General features: G+C 48.0%; 1 protein-coding gene across 7 annotated transcripts in view; it reads left to right on the top strand.

The window, feature by feature from the left end:
* Nucleotides 1-22,402, top strand: part of PUF60 (poly(U) binding splicing factor 60) — a 54,892-nt gene extending 32,490 nt beyond the window's left edge. For 2 of the 7 annotated variants that reach the window (XM_077809578.1, XM_077809579.1), the window contains 11 exons: nt 4,959-5,054; nt 5,947-6,031; nt 6,799-6,888; nt 7,923-7,973; nt 13,259-13,420; nt 14,023-14,115; nt 15,185-15,398; nt 15,880-16,070; nt 16,864-16,999; nt 17,872-18,107; nt 21,968-22,402. In XM_077809578.1, the coding sequence (XP_077665704.1) occupies nt 4,984-5,054; nt 5,947-6,031; nt 6,799-6,888; nt 7,923-7,973; nt 13,259-13,420; nt 14,023-14,115; nt 15,185-15,398; nt 15,880-16,070; nt 16,864-16,999; nt 17,872-18,107; nt 21,968-22,267 (1,629 nt within the window). In that variant the 5' untranslated portion in view covers nt 4,959-4,983 and the 3' untranslated portion in view covers nt 22,268-22,402. Of the gene's footprint in view, nt 1-4,958; nt 5,055-5,946; nt 6,032-6,798; nt 6,889-7,922; nt 7,974-12,486; nt 12,936-13,258; nt 13,421-14,022; nt 14,116-15,184; nt 15,399-15,879; nt 16,071-16,863; nt 17,000-17,871; nt 18,108-21,967 lie in introns of those variants that run through there. The other 5 variants (XM_077809580.1, XM_077809585.1, XM_077809581.1 and 2 more) reach the window with 4 other exon arrangements.
* The last annotated feature ends 505 nt before the right edge of the window (nt 22,403-22,907 follow it).

The raw sequence follows: 22,907 nt of genomic DNA, 5'->3' as shown, positions 1-22,907 counted from the left end.
TATACCTTCAAATTAGTGGCACTGTTATGGGTACCCACAGGGCCCCACAGTAAGCCAACATTTTTATGGCTGATTTAGAACAACGCTTCCTCAGCTCTCGTCCCCTAACGCCCCTACTCTACTTGCGCTATATTGATGACATCTTCGTTATCTGGACCCATGGAAAAGAAGCCCTTGAGGAATTCCACCATGATTTCAACAATTTCTATCCAATCATCAACCTCATCCTGGTCCAGTCCACACAAGAGATCCACTTCCTGGACACTACTGTGCTAATAAGCGATGGTCACATAAACACCACCCTATACCGGAAACCTACCGACCGCTATTCCTACCTACATGCCTCCAGCTTTCACCCTGACCACACCACACGATCCATTGTTTACAGCCAAGCTCTGCGATACAACCGCATTTGCTCCAACTCCTCAGACAGACAAACAGCTACAAGATCTCTATGAAGCATTCTTACAACTACGATACCCACCTGCGGAAGTGAAGAAACAGGTTGATAGAGCCAGAAGAGTTCCCAGGAGTCACCTACTACAGGACAGGCCTAACAAAGAAAATAACAGAATGCCACTAGCCATCACCTTCAGCCCCCAACTAAAACCCCTCCAACACATTAAGGATCTACAACCTATCCTGAAGGATGACCCAACACTCACAAATCTTGGGAGACAGGCCAGTCCTTGCCTACAGACAGCCCCCGAACCTGAAGCAGATACTTACCAGCAACCACATACCACACACCAGAACCACTAACCCAGGAACCTATCCTTGCAACAAAGCCCGTTGCCAACTGTGCCCACATATCTATTCAGGGGACACCATCACAGGGCCTAATAACATCAGCCACACTATCAGAGGCTCGTTCACCTGCACATCCACCAATGTGATATATGCCATCATGTGCCAGCAATGCCCCTCTGCCATGTACATTGGTCAAACTGGACAGTCTCTACGTAAAAGAATAAATGGACACAAATCAGATGTCAAGAATTATAACATTCATAAACCAGTCAGAGAACACTTCAATCTCTCTGGTCATGTGATTACAGACATGAAAGTTGTGATATTACAACAAAAAAACTTCAAAACCAGACTCCAGCGAGAGACTGTTGAATTGGAATTAATTTGCAAATTAGATACAATTAACTTAGGCTTGAATAGAGACTGGGAGTGGCTAAGTCATTATGCAAGGTAACCTATTGCCCCTTGCTTTTTCCTACCCCCCCCCCCCCCCCCCCGACGTTCTTGTTAAACCCTGGATTTGTGCTGGAAATGGCCCGCCTTGATTATCATACAAATTGTAAGGAGAGTGATCACTTTAGATAAGCTATTACCAGCAGGAGAGTGGGGTGGGGGGAGAGAAAACCTTTTGTAGTGGTAAACACCCATTTTTTTATGCTTTGTGTGTATAAAAAGATCTTCTGTACTTTCCACAGTATGCATCCGATGAAGTGAGCTGTAGCTCACGAAAGCTTATGCTCAAATAAATTGGTTAGTCTCTAAGGTGCCACAAGTACCCCTTTTCTTTTTGCGAATACAGACTAACACCGCTGTTACTCTGAATAGAGACAGAAAGGCAGCTTTTAAATATAGGAAGTCAAATCCTACTGAGGAAGAGAGAAAGGAGCATAAACTCCGGCAAGTCACGTGTAAAAGCCTGTTTAGGCAGGCCAAAAAGGAATTTGAAGAGCAACTAACAAAAGACACAAAAACTAACAGCAATTTTTTTTTAAGTACACCAGAAGCAGGAAGCTTACGAAACAATCAGTGGGGCCACTGGATGACTGAGATGCTAAAGGAGCACTAAAGAAAAAACAAGGCTGTTGTGGAGAAGTTAAATTATTTGCGTTAGTCTTCACTGTAGAGGATGAGAGAGAGAGATTACCACCACACCTGAGCCATTCTTTTTAGGGGACCAATCTGAGGAACTGTTCTAGATTGAGGTGTCCGAGGACGTTTGGAAGAAACTGATTAAAATAAACAGTAATAAATTACCAGGACCAAATGGGATACATCCAGAAGTTCTGAAGGAATTACAATACAAAATTGCAGAACTACTAACTGTGGGGTATAACCTATCACTTAAAACGGCCTCTGTACCAGGTAACTGGAGGGTAGCTAATGTAACTCCAATTCTTTAAAAAAGGCTCCAGAAGTAATCCTAGCAATTACAGGCCAGTAAGCCTAACTTCAGTACCAGGAAAATTTGTAGAAAGTATAGTAGCAAAAAGAGTGGTCAGACACAGAGATGAACACGATATATTTGGGAAGAGCCAACATGCTTTTTAAAGGGAAATCATGCCTCACCAATCTACTGGAATTTTTTGAGGGTGTCAACAAATGTGGACTACAAAGGCCATCCAGTGGATATGGTGTACTTGGACTTTCAGAAAGCCTTTGACTAGGTTCCTCACCAAAGGCTTTTAAGGAAAGTGGGCAGTCATGAAATAAGAGGGGAGATCCACTTATGGATCCGTAACTGGTGAAAAGATAAGAAACAGAGGTAGGAATAAATGGTCAATTTTCACAGTGGAGAGAGGTATATATCAGGGTCCCCCAAGATTCTGTACTGGCACTAGTTCTGTTCAGCATATTCATAAATGATATGGAAAAAGGGGTAGATGGTCAGGTGTCAAAGTTTGAAGATGATACAAAATTACTCAGGATAGTTGAATCCAAAGATAATTGCAAAGAGTTACAAAGGGATTTCACAAAGCTGGGTGGGCAACAAAATGGCAGATGAAATTCATTTGGTAAATGCAAAGTAATGGACATTGGAAAACATAACCCCAACTATATACATACAAAACGATTGGGGTTTAAATTAGCTGTTAGCCCTCAAGAAAGAGTTGTTGGGGTCATTGTGGATAGTTCTCTGAAAACATCTGCTCAGAGTGAGATGGCAGTCAAAAAAGCTAAGAAAATGTTAGGAACCATTAGGAAAGGGATAGATAAGACAGCAAATATCATCATGCCACTATATAAAAATACATGGTACTCCCACACCTTGAATACTGCATGTGGTTCTAGTTGCCACATCTCAAAAAAGATATATTAGAATTGAAAAAAGTACAGAGAAGGGCAACAAAAAATTAAGAGTATGAAACAGATTCCATATGAGGAGAGATTAAAAGTCTGGGATGTGTCTGTTTAGAAAAGAGACGACTAACGGGGGATATGACAGCAGTCTAAGGAAGTGTTATTTTCCCCCTTTCCTGGTTCCTTTGTTATGTGGTCACACAATGAAATTAATAGGCATCTGGTTTAAAAGAAATGTAAGAAGTACTGCTTCACACAACACACAGTCCACCTGTGGAACTTGCTGCCAGGGGATGTTCTCAGTGGTGGCAGATGACAGAAAAAGGAGTAATTGTCTCAAGTGGCAGTGGGGGAGGTTGAGGCTGGATATTCAGAAACACTATTTCACTAGGAGGGTGGTGAAGCACTGGAATGGGTTACCTAGGGAGGTGGTGGAATCTCCATCCTTTGAGGTTTTTAAGGTCAGGCTTGACAAAGCCCTGTCTGGAATGATTTAGTTGGTGTTGGTCCTGCTTTGAGCAGGGGATTGGACTAGATGACCTACTGAGGTCTCTTCCAACCCTAATCTTCTATGATTCTAGGGGATGTTGTGAAAGTGGAAAGTTATAACTGGGCTTAAAAAAGAATTAGGTAAGTTCATGAAGGACAGGTCCATCAGTGGCTATTAGTCAAAGTGGTCCAGGAAGTAGTCCCCTGCCCTGGGCGTTCCTAAATCTCTGACTGCCAAAAGCTGGGCCTGGATAACAGGGGATGGATCACTTGATAAGTTGCCCTGTTCTGTTCATTCCCTCTGAAACATCTGGCACCCGCCACTGTCGGAAGATAAGATACTGTGCTAGATGGACCATTGGTCTGAGCCAGTACGGCCATTCTTATGTTCTTAATATGACTTTGGGGATGGGGAGCAGGGCTGCTAACCTAGGAGATGACCGTGTGAGTTAAGATAAGGAATCGTTCCCCCTCTCAAAAATAAGTTGAGGATTAGTGGCATGAGATGCAAAAGAAAAATTTTAGGCTGTGTATCTGGAATGCTTAGCAGGGTGCCTGGGTGATGGGATAGACTCCTCGGAGGAGGTGGCTCAGCTCTTTGAGAACAAGGTTACATGTTAGTAGGTCTGAGCCAGGGGTGGCCAACCTGAGCCTGAGAAGAAGCCAGAATTTACCAATGGACCTTGCCAAAGAGCCACTAGTACTCCTTTTCTTTTTGCGAATACAGAGTAGGCTGCTACTCTGAAACCAGTAATACGTCAGCAGCCCACCCTTCAGCTCCCCCTTCCTGCTCCCAGGGCCTCCCACCCACCGGCAGCCCTGCTGATCCACCCCCCCGCCCCTCCCTGTACCTCCCGCAGCTGTTTCGTGTTGTGCAGGAGGCCCTGTGGTGGGGGGGGGAGGAGCAAGGGCACGGCAGGCTCAGGGGAGAGGGCAGGAAGGGGTGGAATCATAGAATATCAGGGTTGGAAGAGACCCCTGAAGGTCATCTAGTCCAACCGCCTGCTCGAAGCAGGACCAATCCCCGACTAAATCATCCCAGCCAGGGCTTTGTCAAGCCTGACCTTAAAAACCTCTAAGGAAGGAGTGGGGGCAGGGCCTGTGGCAGAGCCAGGGGTTGAGCAGTGAGCACCCCCTCTCCTCCCCCCCCCCCCCCGGCACATTGGAAAGTTGGTGCCTATGGCTCCAGCTGTAGAGTTGGTGCCTACACAAGGAGCCGCATATTAACTTCTGAAGAGCAGCGCGTAGCACTGGAGCGACAGGTTGGCCACCCCTGGTCTGAGCCCTGCAGGGGCTTTTCTGACTTTTCGATTTCTGAACCTGAATGCTCTGGACTGCTGGAGCGGAGCTGGCTGTGTGTGTCTGTGAAAGGAAACTGGCCATTTTAATGGGCAGATTTCATGGTGCTTTTTCTGTTCCAGGGCACTGAGTCCATAAAGTTGGAAAATGGACAAAGCACAGCAGCTAAGCTGGGGCTTCCTCCTCTCACCCCGGAACAGCAGGAAGCTCTTCAAAAGGTGAGTGGCCCTCGTGTGGCCTTTCTTTAGCTCTTCCTCATCGTTAGTGTCAGGCTTGCTGCCACAGAGGGGAGCATACCAGGTGGGGAACCCGCCTGCCAGGAATACAGAGGGGATACTGGCTGCGCTGTCCCTGCACCTGAGCTCTTAGAATCATGCACAAGAAATGTTTTTTCTTGGCTGGGAATTCCTGGTAGCTGCATGGGAACATTATGGGATGTATTTGTAAAAAACAAAAAACTTGCCGAGATCCAAGTAGATAACAGTTTGATCTTAAGTTGTTAAGAGGTTTCTCTGATCCCAATGATGATGAGATGCTGCTGCCCCAAAGTCCCTGTCAGGTGCAGCCTGGACTCAACAGATAACAGATTCCAGAAATGCTCCAGCTGAATCCTCTGCAGGATTCATGCTAGAACACATTGCAAACTCTCTCTACCTTTCCTGTGCTCTCTGGGCAACTATTACCTGCCCCTTTGTTATAAGGGGACCTTTAATATACTGCAAAGATTATTTCATCCCTTTGGAGCCAAGCTATTTTAATTGTAGAACCAAGTCCATCCCAACTCTGATCTCTGGTTCTCAATTCTATGTGTGCATCCGGTTAGGACATTATTGCCGACTTCTGGCTTCCGCTCCGAGTGGGAACCAGTGATGTCTGAAGTGCTGAGAGGAGAGCAGAGTTTGGAATGGAGGGGAAGGTGGGAGCTGTGGGCTAGGTGTCTCCCAGATTCTGGTGAGGCAGGTATGCCATTGTTCTCTGTAGGCTTGGTGTGAATGTTCCCATAATGCTGAAGCTGCTTGTGTGTCTGTGTTTGGCTCGCAGTGTGAAACGGCCTCGTTTCCTCTGGCTGCTCCATAGCTGACAGATGTAAATCCCATTGTCCGTTTCCAGGTTTCCGAAGCACCCGCCTCAAATCCACGGTTTAGAGCCTGCCGTTCCCCGGCACCTCCCAAACACGTACAGCAATGGAAAGCAGGTGCCTTTGAGTGGGGTTGGCTGAATTTGTCCGTTCTGTCACCTGGGCATGGCACATCCATGGATATTAGTGACCCCTTGATTAGGAGCCTCCATCTCAGCATCATTGGATGTGCAAGGCTCAGTGTTTTCCAGAGTGGTAGAAGGCTGGGTAAAGGAAAAACAGTTCAGCCTTGTAGCCACAGCTCAGGGGACTGACGGAGGGAGCTGGAGTATATAGAAGGACCCACAGCTCCTGCTTACCAATATAGTGTAGACATACTCTGTAAAGGAAGGGAAGGGATACGCTCGGTGCAGAGTCTGGGCATGGGGAATAGGAGCCGCCTCGCTCTTTGTAGAACCTTTTGTCCAGATGTTCTCTGAGTGGAAAGGACTTGAAGGAGGCTATCTGTCCTGCCCTCATCTCAGCAGGTAAGGTGCAGTGGTGGGAGCTGAGGGGCAGAGGGAGGAAGAGGGAAATGCTGAGTGTGTAGTGCATGATGCTTTCCTAACATTGCGCCTGCTGCAGACTCTGAGTCCACCCCGTCCTTGCTCAAGCATTGTGCTGTATTTCAGGGTGAACAACTCCAAGATGCTGATCAAGATCATAGTAAGCTGTTGGCCCTTGACTAATGTAAAGTGCCTTAGTGCTTGGGGCCGGAGCACTGGAAAGCACCAGTGGCAACCAGTTGTGGGGTTCTGGGGAATGTTGTATGAAGTTAAATGTCCTTCCCTGGCACCTTGCAGAGTCCTGTGCCCTGTGATTATGGAGTCTGTATTTCCTTCCAGGCAAAGAAGTATGCGATGGAGCAGAGTATCAAGAGTGTGCTGGTGAAGCAAACCATCGCCCACCAGCAACAGCAACTCACTAACCTGCAGGTGAGAGATCCCTCTGGGCTCATCCCCTTGCCTTTACTCTCCCCACAAGGTGGAGCCTTTTATGCACTTAGAACCAGAGCACAGCCCTGAGGTCTGCCTGGAGCCAGGTACTTGCACTTCTGTTTCCACAGTGAAATTGAAGTATGTTGTCTTCGGCCCTGTCAAGGAAATCCCTCTCCTGCCCTCATACATACGCTCACCCTCCCTTTCCCCCCAGGAAAGCAGACTGCCCTGGGAAGAGAAGCTGATGCTTCCTCTCCTGTTGGCTGGCTAGACAATTTTTTCAGTTGCCAGAAAATCAAAGCATCTGCTGTGAGTTCCACTGTCAACCTGAAGCTAAGGTGGTGTCTGGGGTTACTGGGAGCAGTATCCTTTCACCATCCTGTCCCCCATGAAGAGAAGGTGCCCGTCTCTCTGGCCTTGCTGGCAGTGCCACCACTACCATGGACTCTGTAGATTTTTCTCAGAACTCCAGCTGGTTATTCCTGCTAATGCAGGATTGTCCAAGTCCTAGGAGACCCCTCTGCTGCTGTTTAAACCCCCCTTCCTTCTGAGAATCCTTACATACAGCTCACTGCCTCCTGTTTGAGGTTAAAGAGCCCAGCATAATGATTTGGGGGGTTGTGTATGTTTTAAAAAATGTTGAAGTGGGGATATGCCAGCTGCATTAGGCAGCTCTGGCCTTTCAGGGCTCTGTATGTTCCTGGGCAGCTGCTCTAGATGAGGGGCTCCTTGTAATTGCTGGGGGTGAATCAAGGACAGTGGTTACAGAGGTTACTATTGCCTTGAGTCCCCCCTGGGAGAAACCCTGCTTCCTGAGGCACTGGCAGCAGCACACCCCTCCCCAGAGTTGGTGGGCCTGGCATCTGCAGGGTCCCAGCGCTGGACAGTCCTTGGGAGCGGGCAGTGAGGGGCAAGGAAGGAGAGGCCTCTCCCACAGGTTCCCTGTGCCGTCGCTCTCTGCTTGAGTTTTTACGAACAGCCGTAGTATGCTCAGCTCCAACAGACTGAACTCTGTCTTTACTGTCTTTCAGATGGCAGCAGTGACAATGGGCTTTGGAGATCCTCTCTCACCTTTACAATCGGTCAATAGACATATTCACTTCTTCTTGGGCACTTTGTCTTAGTCAGGGCCTAGAGTGGGGAAGTATGTAGTGGTAATACAATGCTCTTAACTAAACCCAGTACAACCCTCCCACATACCCACCTGCTGTGGACAAGCACAAAAAACTGAGACAAAGTGTAAACTCCCCAAAGGAAGACCTTGGGCTGGGTACAGTCTGCTGTGACACTGGCCCCCTGGGCCCTGGAGTCAATTGCAAAGAGAGCTTTAGATTTCAAGCAGTTCTGAACACCTGTGAAATTGTGGGAGCCACCTTTCTAGGGATGCTACAGTTCTGAGGTCCTGACCTAAAAGTAACTGCCAAGGTAACTCACAAATGGGCAAGCTGTTAAGAAACCAGCACACAGAACAGAGACCTAGCAGCTAGGGTGCTGGGGAGCACTGGGGCATTACAGGCTTTCAGAGCATATCCTAGACCAAATGTGAGACTTCTGTTGCTATGTGCATACTTGTAGGCTAGGAGAATTTGGCATGTGTTTCAAGTAAAGCAGTGGAGGGCTGAAGCAAAAAGAACAATAGAGTTATTCAGAGAAAAGCAGTGCAGTCCCATAGTGCTGGAAGTTTCTAATTACTCCCACAGAGAGTCTGATTTACTTGGGATTATCTGTCCCCACCCCTTCTGGACACATGGGGCACTGGCATATGTGGGCTATAACCCCCCCCCTCCTTGTGCAAAGGGTCACTTGTAAATGTTTCCTTGTCTAGCTGAAATGTAATTTCTTTGGTTGGTGTAAAATGCAACCTGGAGGCCAGTGCTCCAAGGGGAAAGAAGCATTAAAACTAGACATGCCTGGCTTTCCTTCTGTAACACTGCCACGGTAGGTAGCTTGTCAGCTGGGGAGCCAAAATAGCATTTGTGGGGGGGAGGTAAGCTTGGACTGGGACAGGAAGAGCCATCTCTGCCTGAAGGCAGCATGGCCAGTTCCTGAGCCATGTTGCCTAAGAACCCGCTTTATCAATTTAATTTAGATATTATTGATCTCCCATATCACTAATTCTGCTAAACTGTGTTTTGCAGCCACATCATGCACCATTGGGTAACAGAGATGAAAACATGTAATAATGATAGATTAACCACTGGCTTAGTATTGTAAATCACTTACCAAAAAAAAAAAAAAAAAGCCTCCCTTTGCCAGGAGCCAGCACCTGCTGTTGGAGGGACAGAAAGGCTAGAAGTCAAGGCTTTGCCCTGGATCAGCCATCATGGTGTGTTGTGAACTCGATATTATTAAGATCCCCGTTTTCCCACCAAATGCTTTATCTCAAGGTCTGTTGGGAGTGTGGAGAGCAAGTATACCTTAAGAATGGGACCGTCTCCACTGGCAGGACCCACAAGGCTCATTTGTGAGGGAAGTGCAGCCTGAGCTTCCTGTTATAGCGTCTTATTGACCATAGTCAAAGCTTCCTATCCAGCAGACCTCTACCTGCAGGAGTGTTACCGAGCAGGGTTTCACCTTGTCACTTCACCAAGACAAGCAGTTTCCTTGCATAACTGCATCAAAAGTGCAGATGAAAACAGTGGTGCTTTGCATGTTGCCTCCCTCGTTTTGAGCTCCATCCTGAAAAGGTGCATGTTAACTTGTCCTTAATAATAATCCTCCTTAGCTCCTAATTAACAGCACTGTCTATACATACAAACACTGACTGCCCACCTGGAGGTGAGGGAGGAATCCGTAGCCTCTGTTTACAGATGGGGAAGCGGAAAGGTCAAGTGCCCAACCCAGAGCTACAGAGGAGGAGAGTCAATGGCAGGACCAGGATTCACATGCATGTTCTTGGCACCTGGTCCTGCGCTAAGTTCACAAAAATATGCTGCCTCTTCCCTTAGCTCACGGCACTGCAGGTTCCTGCTGGTACTCCCATGTGCCTGTCACGATCATAGTGCAGCTCAGCCCTAGCGTGGTGGCCCAGGAATCTAATGTAAAGGAGCGTGAATGGGTTCCTCAGAACTTCACTCCTCCTCCTGCTGCTGCTGCTGCTGGAGTCTCCTGCTTGTGCAGAAGGTTTAGAATGTGGATTTCCCACTGGGAGGGTTGCTGCCCAATATCGGAGAAGGGCTAATACTATCAGTCTGGTCTCTGTGGCAGGTATCATTGGAGGAGAAGAGAATGCCCCCTTCATGTACACATCTTTAAAGGTGTGGAAAATCCCTATGCCTGGGGCACGGGCCTCAGGCTGGCTAGAGTAGTAAGAAGAGGATTAAACTAATAGCAAAAGGGGAAGGTAGAATGAGGGAAAATCTGAGCACTCAGCACAAAATCAAGATGTTGAGAACAAAATTAATCAAGGAACCAAAGAACATGAAGAGAAGAAATTATCTAATTGCCTGAACACCAATGCTAGGAGCCTGGGTAACAAACAAGAGGAACTGGAATTGCTCATTTATGAGCATAAACTTGATCTAGTTAGTATTACTGAAACCTGGTGGGTTGGTTCGCCCAACTGGAATGTTAAGATCAATGGGAAGGGGGAGGGGCATTCTATCTCAAAAATGACATTAGCTGTTTGCAAGTCGCTGAAAACTCTGAAGAAGACAGATAAAACACAAGTGGGGTACTAGTTGGTGTCTGCTACAGACCACCAAAGCCCACTAAGGAATAGGATGACTGCTTCCTTTTATGCACGTAATTACAGTGTGTAAAAATAAAAGCTGTGTGATCATGGGGGACTTCAGTTTGAGTGACATATGGCGGAGGTCTTGTGCTGCCAGTACAGAAACATCCTTGGAATTTCTAAGCACAGATGACAATTCCCTAACTCAGAACATATTGCAGCCTATCCAGGGTGGTGTATGAGACCTTGTTCTAACAGAGAGAGAGAGGAACTGATCACAGCTCTAAAAATTAATGGTAGCTTAAGTACAGGTGATCATAACTTGATCACATTTATAATGTGCATGCAGAATAAAGTCCAGACCAGTAATATAGATGCTTGATGCATTTACTAGGGCCAATTTCACAAAGCTGAAAACAGTTATGAGCCAGATCAGTTGGGAGGAAGAATTTAATCAGAAAAATGTGAATGATGATTAGGAATAATTTAAGAACATCTTACTAGATCCCCAAAACACCACTGTCCCACAATCAAGGAAGAAGGCCAATTTTAGAGGGGAAATGAAGGCAGCTGTAAAAATTAAAAAGTCAATATATAAAAACAGAGGTTCCTGACTGTGGGCCGTGACCCCATCAGCAGATGGCGTTGTGATGATCCTTTGTGTGCAGAGGATGCCAGTTCGCTCAGCACAGCGTGACCTCGTATGTACGGTGTATGTACAAATTGGCGGCCTCAGCACAGCACCCTATGTACAAGGTTACGCCACATGGAGGATGCCGTTTTGTAGAGCTGTTGCATCCTCCATGCTGTCTGTGATCTCTGCAGAAAATAATACATTAAAATGGGGTTGTGCCTGCATGCAGTTTGGGAACCCCTGATGCAACCAGTGGAAGAAAGGGGCTGATAGTAATGAATGTTGGCTTCCCAAGGGTGGGAGGATTGGGAGACTGCACTAGAGATATTCTTGCCTAGCTGCTCTACAGTGTGACTGTGCCTCACTTTTCACCTGGCTCACAGGGTTTTGGAGCTATCATAAAATCTCATTTTAAAAGCATAAAACACAGCCCCAGTTTAGAGGTAAAACAAAACCTTTGTTTCCTTTGTTTGATGAGTCCAGGTTCAAGTTATCTAATATAACTGCAAGCACAGTAGTGTGGTGTGAGAACCTGGTTCGATGATAGCGCTCCCTCCCCTGAAGTGCTAGGAATCAATCCTGACTGAGGCTGTATTTTCAGCTACAAACAGTTACTTCCCTGGTCATGGTGACAGGCTCAGATGCATTTGGTATTTATTTTGTGCGGTTGTCTCATCAGACACAGTCCCTGCCTGCTCTGTCCGTTACTGTGTTGCAGGAGAGACCCCCCTGGCCACCCCTTTGTTACCATATGAGTTGTGGCATCCCTAGACAGGACACAGAACAACTCTGAGCTCATTGTGCTCACCCTTATGCCAGAGCTCTCCACCTGAGTTAGACCTTCATGCAATGGCCTTATAGCAAGGCCCTTCTTGGGGGGGTAAGTGTTCACAGAGCTCCCTACTTGGCTGTGGAGTACTGTAGAATTGGGTTGGGGAGGAAGGCACTAAGATTAGTGCTGCTTTTTCCCTCTTTGTAGGGCCCTCACCATTTTGCATTCGTTCCAGCTGTTCCATGCAGAATAAGAATGTAGCCCTGTACAAGTCTCCAGTGTGCGATAATAAATACACTATTGCTGATTATAGGGAGCTGCCTCTGCAGGGCTTTTCTTTCTGCCTTGGTCCCAATGCATGCTGATAAGATCACAGATTTGGCCAGTGTGTCCTAGCAGGCAGCACCTTCCTAGGTGAAGTTCTTAGAACTGCCATGTGGCTTGGAGGAAGCTGGTTTTAGGGATACCATCTGGGGAGCAACCAGGTTTCTCTTGCAAACAGACTTTCAGACAGGTTCAGGAAAAGAGTGCAGAGGCTTTCTCTGCACTGGGACAGACAATGGCTGAGTCTGTGGAGCTGTACCACTGTAGTTGCCAATACCAGTGGAAGATGCTAACTCTGAGCACCACAGACTTCCTCAAGAGAAGGGTTTTGTTTAATTGTTAGATTTTGTTTGTTTTTATTGAACTGTACAGTGCAGCTGCTGCTCAGTGTCAGCTCCTTTAATGCCAAGGGAGGGAGAGGGGAGGAGGTAGAGCCCGTTTCCAAACCCCTTGCTGCCCAGGGAGTGGGGAGGAGGTGGTTCCCAGTGCTAGATCCCTTGATGCCCAGGGCAGGGGAAAATGAGAGCATGTGGTACCCAATACTGGATCTTTTGCTGCGCCATGCAGGACAGGAGGGATTGCTGTTAGTGCCTGATGTTGGATCCCTTGCTGCCTGGAGGGGAAGCTGTTTTAGAATGAAGGTATTTCCCCCTGCTGCAGGCATTGCCAGAGATGTGATCTTGTCAGGGTGGGTTGGAGTTAGGGCTGCTTAAGTGGCAGAGCAAATCAGAGACTTGACTGTGCCCCTGGGAGTGAGCCTTACTGCCCTGCACTCCCCAACAGTCCATGCACTGAGCGAAAATACTTCTTTACCACTAAGAGTGTTCCAGGCTGTGCTGCAGCCAATGAGGAGCTGCTTGCTGTTGGGTCACAGCTCCTGGGGCGGGCGGGACAGGGGAGAGAGCTGTCCTGGTATCTGTGACGACCCCCTAAGCTAACCAGCCAGTTCTTCTTTCCAATACAGATGGCAGCTCAGAGGCAGCGGGCGCTGGCCATCATGTGTCGTGTGTACGTGGGCTCCATATACTACGAACTGGGAGAGGACACCATCCGCCAGGCCTTTGCCCCATTTGGACCTATCAAAAGCATTGACATGTCCTGGGACTCTGTTACAATGAAACACAAGGTTGGTTAACAGCCCTAGGAGTGGTTTCTTTTTCTCTAAGGTCACCCTGCATGCATCTAGGGAAGGAGGGGCCTGCACCCTCCTAGTCTGCAGTATAGAGCAAGCTGTCTAGGAGGTGGTTCTTCAAGTGATCCCTGTTGTATTCCACTGAGAGTTCTGGGCGTGTGCCTGGAGCCGGAGCTTTTAGGATTGAATGTATTCACCTGCTGTGCTGTCTAGGTTTTAGTGTCCCCGGAAGCCATAGCAATGACCTAACAGTTGCATGTGGGGTATGGAGCTTGGGGAATGCTGAGCAGTTAGCTTGCCTTGTGCGCATGCACTAGTCTGTCTCCCTAGCTAAAAGGCCTATTCTGTGTATAAGCAGCTCAGGAAGCAAGTGGCCACGAGTGTGTTCAGGCACTTTTGTGCTTCAGCTTGTTGCTCTCCGCATTAGCATGCTATTGGGAAAGGCTTTGAGGGTGGGAAGCTCTGGCTGAACGGTTGGGATCTGGCACAATGTGATACAGACAGGGTGCATTAGTTGGCAGAGTGGGGAATGCGAGCACTAGGGGTTCAACAAGAAGAAATGGGTACAATTTAATAGGGTTTCCCCTCTATTCTAGGGCTTTGCTTTCGTGGAATACGAGGTGCCTGAAGCTGCTCAGTTGGCCTTGGAGCAGATGAACTCGGTCATGCTGGGTGGGAGAAACATAAAGGTGAGTGACAGCGGGTTGCGTTACGTGGGAGGCGAGTCTGGCTCCTGCTGCTGTTTGTGTTGCAGGGATGGGGCTTTTCAGATGGTCAGAAGAGCCTAAAGAAGAAAATCTATGTTTCTAGGAGATCTGTTCCTCAGTGGGCCTCTTTTCAATGCGCCACCTGAGTCCACTCACTGAGAACTGGCTGGTTCTTGGCACCTGCCTCTGACCCTCTGGGAAGAGCCCATAAAGTGTTAATATACACTAGGAGGAGGGAGGGGCGCTTGGCGCTATTCTGTTCTGCCCCATCCACAGAATGGGAGCCCTTTGTGGCCTAGATATGGAGTCTTGTGGGCAGCAGGCAGGTGAGTGACTGCTGACCCTGGTGGTGCCTGTTGGGCTCTGCAGAAAGGGGGCTTGTTTGTATGTGTATTATGAGGGAAATGAGGCTCTGGGGTAACCTAGTCCTCTGCATGAAGAGGGGGAAAGGTTTAGTACAAACTGAAAGGAACAGGGGACTTGAGCTTTGTATTCCCAGGCATCAAGTAAGAGATTCCCTGACAGGAGTGGGAGACTTTTGGGGACGTTCCTTTTGCGGTATCGGTGAAAACCCAGTGTCCTTACATATTTCACCAAAGTCATTTCCTCTTAGTTCCCTTTTCAGGCAATTGCAGTGCCTGATCGATTATGGGTTTTTGGGAGCTCCGGAGAATGGTATGGAGGCATTGTGCCCTGCCTGTAGTATTGACAGCTAGTCATTGTAGCATTGGAAGCTAGTCACTAGAGAAGGAGGGAAGATACAAGTCTGAAATATGCTTGCTTCAGGAACAAGTGCCACAGAAAAAGTCCTGTATCTGGGTTGTCTCTGTAACCCTGATATCCCATGGTGGCCTGTGGAGTCACTGGAGACTACAACCCAGACATCATAATGAATTGTGGCTCTGTGGTGCTAATTGCCGTGCCATGGAAAGTATTATGTGGGGTTAAACTGCTCTCTGTTAGCATTTGCAGTCCTTGTGTCTTGGGTGAGTCACAGTGCTGCCTCTTGGAGCACTCAAAGAGGTGTTTGTGTTTGCTTTGCTCTCTACAGGTTGGTAGGCCTAGTAATATTGGACAGGCGCAGCCAATCATAGACCAGCTAGCTGAGGAGGCACGGGCTTTCAACCGCATCTACGTGGCATCTGTTCACCAGGACCTTTCAGATGACGACATTAAGAGTGTGTTTGAGGCCTTTGGGAAGATTAAGTCCTGCACGCTAGCCAGGGACCCCACAACAGGGAAGCACAAAGGCTATGGCTTCATTGGTAAATTGGCTGCTCTGATACCTGTCATGGAGTGGGGTGGGGATGTCATTGGATTTGGATCCGTGTCTGCTCCCTGCAGTGGCAATAAGCTTCTGCTTTCAGTTATGGGTTAGAGTGGGATTCAGAGCGACCCCTGGCCTGATGTCAGAGGGCTGCCTGGCTCTCAACTGGAAACTGGATTCTGTGTTCTTGTTCAGCTAGCACCTAGGATGTGATGCGAACCATCTCCCTTTACGCTGAATGTTTGAGAAGATCCTGGACAACCAGAGAGGTTGGGTGTGTGATCTAGGAGGTGTGGGAGTGGTTGGTAGGGACACTGATGACTGCCGCTCAAGACCATTGTGTTCTTAGAAGTACAAACCAAAATTTTGGAGGGAAAGTGTTCTACGTTTAGGAGGCAGGCAGGTGGGGCATTGTCCCTGGGAGCCTGAAATGTCCATCTTTAAGGAGCGCTCTGTCAGGGTTCCACTTATCATTGCAGAGTATGAGAAGGCACAGTCGTCACAAGATGCTGTCTCATCTATGAATCTCTTTGACCTGGGAGGCCAATATCTCCGGGTTGGCAAAGCTGTCACTCCCCCAATGCCTCTCCTAACACCTGCAACGCCTGGAGGATTACCCCCTGCAGCAGCTGTGGCTGCAGCAGCTGCCACAGCAAAGATAACAGCTCAGGTAAGAAACAGAGCAGCAGGATTTGAAATGAGGTGGGTGAGTGTGTGCGTTATTTAGAGTCCAGCAGTCCTATTGAACACAGGGATACTGATTCGTACAATGCACTGAGTCAGCAGTACTTATGGGAACTCCTGACTAGGTGGCCTTTGTTGTACACTACAGAGTAGTTCTCCCAGTCTCATGTGGAGACTGGCCAAGGAGTAGCTGTCCGTGCTACACCCTCCAGTCTTGGGTCTGGCATGCCGAAGTGTAGAAAGAGGCCTGATTTACAGCACGGACAGGCTTATTTGTTTTGATTTAGTTTGATTGCTCTGAAACAGTATTGCCTAATGAGGGCCACCTAAGAGAGCAAGAGGTGGTTTGGAAGTGGGGAAGCTTTTTGCTCTGGAATTGACTCCATCCTGCTAAAACCATCCTGGAGACTTTGAGTTGGGGATCCCTTGGCATGTCTATCATTCAGGGCCCTGCACATGAGCTGATTGGCGTTGGGTGATAACTATGAAGTGTGTGGAAAGTGCCTGCTCTTCAGGGGTTTGGCATGTGGTGGCTGCCTACAGGAAAGGCGAGTTCAGGGCAATCCTCGGCATGTGTCTGTGTGATTAAGCTGAGTTGCATACATTTCTCCACTCTTTCTGGTGGCTGAGCTGGCCCTAGTAATTTTACAGCTCGTTTGCCCCCATGTCCTGGCTATTTGGTAAGTCTCTACAAAGGTAAAAAGAAAGAACCTGAGCAGAGCACACCTGAGCATGACTCTCTGAAGCAGAATTAACGCTCTCTGGCTTTTCTCTTGTAGGAAGCAGTGGCCGGAGCTGCAGTCCTTGGCACTTTAGCAACACCTGGGCTGGTGTCACCAGCACTGACACTGGCTCAGCCTCTGGGGGCACTGCCGCAGGCCGTAATGGCAGCACAGGCACCAGGAGTCATTACAGGTGCGTCTGCTCTTCATTCTGTCATTTCCACAACTATTCCGAGATAGCACCAGTCCCCACAGCTGGGGTCACTTCTTGGAAAGTGTAGCCAGGGAGCCTGGGGCCAGCTACCCCTCTTCGGTTACAGACCCATGTGATTCCTGTAAAGAGCTCAGAGAACTCAGTTGAAGAGAAGAGCTGTGGGAAGCAGGTGGGCTCTTTGGCTGACGCTACAGCAGTGGGGAGAGATGCAAGGAAAAAGGTTTCAGGTTCCTTGCAGCTGCTTTGATCAGGGGAATAACTTTGTTACTTGGTGAGTTTTGTACATGGAAAAATGAAACCGTCCCTGAAGGAGGGGCATGAGCAGACTTTAAGACGTGGCCTCAGTCCTTCCTGCGCTGGGAAGACAGGCCACCAGCCCCACTAAAGGGTTTGAAACTGAATCGTACTGAAACTGAATTGTTTGCAGAGAATTCTGATTTCTCCTTGCATTGCCTCGCAGGCCTCTCCGTGAGTGTGTGGTGAGTGCTGTAAGGGCACTAAGCCTCCCACAGCTGGCAGGGATGCACAGTGCCTGAGCAAAAGCACCACGTTGGTCACTTACCACATGCAAAACAGATGCAGCCACATCTTGCTGTCTCCCCTTTGAATGGGCAGGTTCACCTCGTCTGTTCATCATACCTGGTGGTAGAGCCTGGGCTCTCTATTGTCCTGAGTCGCTGTTTGCCCTGTTGTCAGGCTCTCTCAGTGGTTCATGTTTCAGTTACTAAAATCTTTCTCCTAATTTCATGAGGCTGGGTGTCACTGGCTGGCTTTCTTCCTGATGTGGCAGAGTGCCAATCCTAGAGGTAGGCTCCTTTATCTCTTCCTTCAGTCTGTGTATTCACCTGCAGGTGTGACCCCCGCTCGACCTCCCATTCCAGTCACTATTCCACAGGTGGGAGTAGTGAATCCTATCCTAGCAAGTCCCCCAACATTGGCTCTGTTGGAGGTTAAGAAGGAGAAGGAGGAGGAAGAGATCTTCCAGGAGTCGGAGAGGCCTGAAATGCTGAGTGAACAGGAGCACATGAGCATATCAGGCAGCAGTGCCCGTCACATGGTGATGCAGAAACTGCTTCGCAAACAGGAGGTGAGCATGACTCTGAGTTAATTCTAGATTCCCAGAGATAGTGTTGCCTACAGGCCACAAGACTGGCTTGGGTCGTCTTTCAGTTCTGCGTAGTTCGGCAGTACAGTGTATGGTACAAGTTCACAAAAGGTATGTCCCTAGATGTCTTACTGAGTTAATGCTGGAATACAAATGCCTGTATCATAACCAGTCATCACCTGCTGCAGGCTATGGTCATGGCTTTTCCCTCTCTGCCTTGTAAAGGAGGAACTCTGTAGTGAGGTGCCTCGCTCAGAGAGACCTCACTCTTTGCTGTGCTGTGTTGTCCAGCCATTAGATCAAAGATGCTGATAGTCTATTAGGACATTATAGTCACTGATGTCCTGGTCCCCAGATTTCTCCTTCCTCTCCATCATTCACATGTCACCATGGTTTGTCATTGGCTGCGACTGATGAAGTGGGAGGAAATAAAACCGGATCTGTGGTGTTAAGGAATCTATCATTTGATCGTCTGCACTATTGCTAGCTGTTTTACTGCAGCCAAAAGCATGCTGGGTATCTCAGTGTAGGTATAGAGAAGGCTCACAATTCCGTTTCTGTGGGTGTGAACCATAGCTATCTCCTCACAAAACAGAGATGTGATCCTTGTCTGATCCTTCTGAGTCCCCCTCCTTCCCACCAGTCAATGCAGTACTAAGCACTGAGGAGCTTACAGCTAATTTTAGACATGCTGCAAGGGTAAGGATGACGAGACAGGGCTGATTCATGCGGGAAGCACAGGTGACATCATGAGACTCTGCTCAGTAGAGTCACAAGGGACCATTGTGACCAGTCTGACCTCCTGCAGAACACAGGCAGAGACTCCCACCCAGTGATTCTCAGATACCTTAGTGATGGCACAGAACTCTGAAGGTCTGATCTCAGCTTGGACACTGACTCCCTCTGGGATTGGACAAGGCCCTTCCCCTCTTTTTCCTCTGCCAAATAGGGATAATAATGACCTGCACCTCTTGAGGGGCTGAGGGAATTAGCTCATGTGTCCTATACTTTGAAAATATAAAGGCCCAACGGTGGTATTGTTGAGACACTGGCCGTCCCCTAGTTAAGGTTGAAGCCATAAAAACCCGATCTACACGACCCACACCTTAATTTCCCCAAGAACTGTTACATCACATCTCAAGGGGGTAGTTTAGATAAATCAGAAAATGCATTTTAAAGCTACACCAAAAGTTTCCGTAACTCCTTTTTCCAAAATGGCTTGACCTGCAAATTCTGAGTTTGTTGTGGCAGCAAAGAGTCCTGTGGCACCTTATAGACTAACAAAAAAAACCAGGAGTACTTGTGGCACCTTAGAGACTAACAAATTTATCAGAGCATAAGCTTTCCTGGGTTACAGCCCACTTCATCGGATGCACTGAATGCAACATATAGTAAGAAGATAGACATATACATGCATACATACAGAGAAGGTGGAATTTGCCATACAAACTGTAAGAGGCTAATTAAGATGAGCTGCTATTAGCAGGAGAAAAAAAACTTTTGTAGTGATAATCAAGATGGCCCATTTAGACAGTTGACAAGAAGGTGTGAGGATACTTAACATGTGGAAATAGATTCAATAGACTACAATACCCACCTGCTGAAGTGAAAAAAACAGATTGATAGAGCCAGAAGAGTACCCAGAAGTCGCCTACTACAGTACAGGCCCAACAAAGAAAATAACAGAACGCCACTAGCCATCACCTTCAGCCTCCAGCTAAAACCTCTCCAACGCATCATCAAAGATCTACAACCTATCCTGAAAAATGATCCCTCACTCTCACAGATCGTGGGAGACAGACCAGTCCTCGCTTACAGACAGCCCTCCAACCTGAAGCAAATACTCTCCGGCAACCACACAACAAAAACACTAATCCAGGAACCTATCCTTGCAACAAAGCCCATTGCCAACTCTGTCCACATATTTATTCAAGCGACACCATCGTAGGACCTAATCACATTAGCCCATCAGGGGCTCATTCACCTGCACATCTACCAATGTGATATATGCCAGCACTGCCCCACTGCCATGTACATTGGCCAAACCGGACAGTCTCTACGCAAAAGAATAAATGGGGACAAATCTGACATCAGGAATCATAACATTCAAAAACTGGTAGGAGAACACTTCAGCCTCTGTGGCCACTCAGTAAAAGACTTAAAGGTGGCAATTCTGCAACAGAAAAGTTTCAAAAACAGACTCCAACGAGAAACTGCTGAGCTTGAATTAATATGCAAATTAGATACCATTAACTTGGGTTTGAATAGAGACTGGGAGTGGCTGGGTCATTACACATATTGACTCTATTTCCCCATGTTAAGTATCCTCGCACCTTGTCAAATGTCTAAATGTTCCATCTTGATTATCACTGCAAAAGTTTTTTTTCCTCCTGCTAATAATAGCTCGTCTTTATTTATTAGCCTCTTACAGTTTGTATGGCAAATTCCACCGTGTGTGTGTGTGTGTGTATATATATATATATATATACTTACTATATGTTCCATTCAGTGCATCCGATGAAGTGGGCTGTAGCCCACGAAAGCTTATGCTCTAATAAATTTGTTAGTCTCTTAGGTGCTACAAGTCCTCCTGTTCTTTTTGCGGCTACAGACTAACATGGCTGCTACTCTGAAACCTGTCATTATAGACTAACAGACATATTGGAGCATAAGCTTTCGTGGGTGAATACCCACTTCATCGGATGCATGTAGTGGAAGTTTCCAGAGGCAGGTATAAATATGCAAGCAAGAATCAGGCTAGGGATAATGAGGGTAGTTCAGTCAGGGAGGATGAGGCCCTCTGCTAGCAGCTGAGGTGTGAACACCAAGGGAGGAGAAACTGCTTGTGTAGTTGGCGAGCCAGTCACAGTCTTTGTTTAATCCTGAGCTGATGGGGTCAAATTTGCAAATGAAGCTCTGAAGCCCGGCAGTTTCTCTTTGAAGTCTGGTCCTGAAGTTTTTTTGCTGCAGGATGGCTTCCTTTAAATCCTTGAGTTTGTTGTGTTGGCCTGAGTGGGGAGAGGCTTTGAGAAGGTGTGCATTACAAAGAGATAAGAGCTGGTTTCACATGCATACAGAGCAATTTTTAAAATTATTTAATCTCACCCGCTGCTGACTGCGCTGCTGGTCTGAGCCAGAGACATGGGGGGATGGAGAGGGACAGGCGTTGGGGGGGCCCCACAGGCAATGATAGGATGGTGATGGACTTCCTGTTACAGAAGGGTGTGATAGGACAGGAGGATGGAATGGGGTAAAGGCTTGGGAGAATTCTGGAGCGTGAGCCACACTGATGGGTTGGGGTATGGGTATCCCCTGTAATGTACTTGTTCTGGGAATGATGAGAAGTCTTCAGTCTCTAGGCCTGTGAGGCCAACTACTTACACCAGCCACTAAGTTCCAAGATAAAACTAACTTGAAGAATAATTGCCACCAAAATGTGTCATGCTGTTGAAGGTAAGAGGAGGGAAATCAGTTAGATAAATCCATCTCTGTAAGGTTTAAACACAGTCTGAAAAATAGCATCTCTCCAGCCACCTCTTCAGGGCACAAAACAAGTGGCAAATTCCTGGTATGCTGCTCGCCTAAGCAGTTGAGCTGGAGATGCCTGTGGAAGAGCCATAATTTCTGGGCTGTATGGAACATGGGTTGAGCATGTTTCTGGCGCCCCTGGGCGGTGCCATTACACATTGGTTCCAGAAAGCCTGGGGATGTTAATTTTTGCTGCTCAGGCATGGCACTGCAATGGCTGCTGTGATGTGCAGGTGCCATGGCTTTGCAGGGTTAACCCCAGCGGTCCCATGAACTGGCTCAGTCACTTCTCTCTTTCCTTCCTCTTCCTGCAGTCAACTGTGATGGTGCTGCGCAACATGGTGGATCCAAAGGACATTGATGATGATCTGGAGGGAGAAGTGACAGAAGAATGCGGAAAGTTTGGGGCAGTGAATAGGGTCATCATCTACCAAGAGAAGCAGGGCGAGGAGGAGGACGCTGAGATCATTGTCAAGATCTTTGTAGAGTTCTCTATGGCCTCAGAGACTCACAAAGCCATTCAGGCCCTGAACGGGCGCTGGTTTGCTGGGAGGAAGGTGGTGGCAGAGGTGTATGACCAGGAGAGATTTGATAACAGTGACCTGTCAGCATGAACTCTGCCTGAGAGAGACTTCTCCCCTGCCCCCTGTGTCCCATCTGTTTTTTTAGCCATGTGTAAGGAACGCTGCTGGGTGGGTGCAGCTCTCTACTGTGATGTACGTGTAGTTTGGATAAAAGTGCGAAGAAAAGCTAGCGTGCGTGAGTGTGTGTTAAAAGGGCCAGTACCACCTTGGTTGGGTCTGGAACAGGCCCAGTCTCCTCAGCCAGCAGCTTGTCAGGCCTTAGCGAGTAAGGGCCCGAGGTCAGAATCCCATGTCACCCTCTGGGGCCAGGAGCTGCAGTTTTCTTTAGAGGTGGGCTCTGCTTGTTTGAATGGAGCAGGCACCATCTTTTTAATAAGTGTTTGCCCAGTACATTGATCCCTGGTTGGAGCCCTCAGGCATTCTTGCAGTGCAGCCAGGAATGGGCAGTGGCATGGGGAACGCTAGGAGCTCCTTCCAGAGAAGGCTGAGCAGCTGCAGGCTGAGCTCAGGCTCCAAGCCCTTGTTGTGGGTAAGTGCCACCACATCAGCGGCTTGCAGTCTGCAGATGCTCTGGTCATCGCCTCGGCCTGCATGAGTCGATCCATTCCGGAGCACGTGCTCAGACACACTCACAAGGCTGAGATCCACGGCTGCAGCTGTCCACGTGAAC

The sequence above is a fragment of the Eretmochelys imbricata genome, chromosome 2 (assembly GCF_965152235.1).
Source record: "Eretmochelys imbricata isolate rEreImb1 chromosome 2, rEreImb1.hap1, whole genome shotgun sequence".
Classification (NCBI taxonomy): Eukaryota; Metazoa; Chordata; order Testudines; family Cheloniidae; genus Eretmochelys; species Eretmochelys imbricata.
Note: the sequence above shows the minus strand (reverse complement) of the source record. Positions and strands in the feature narration are given on the sequence as shown.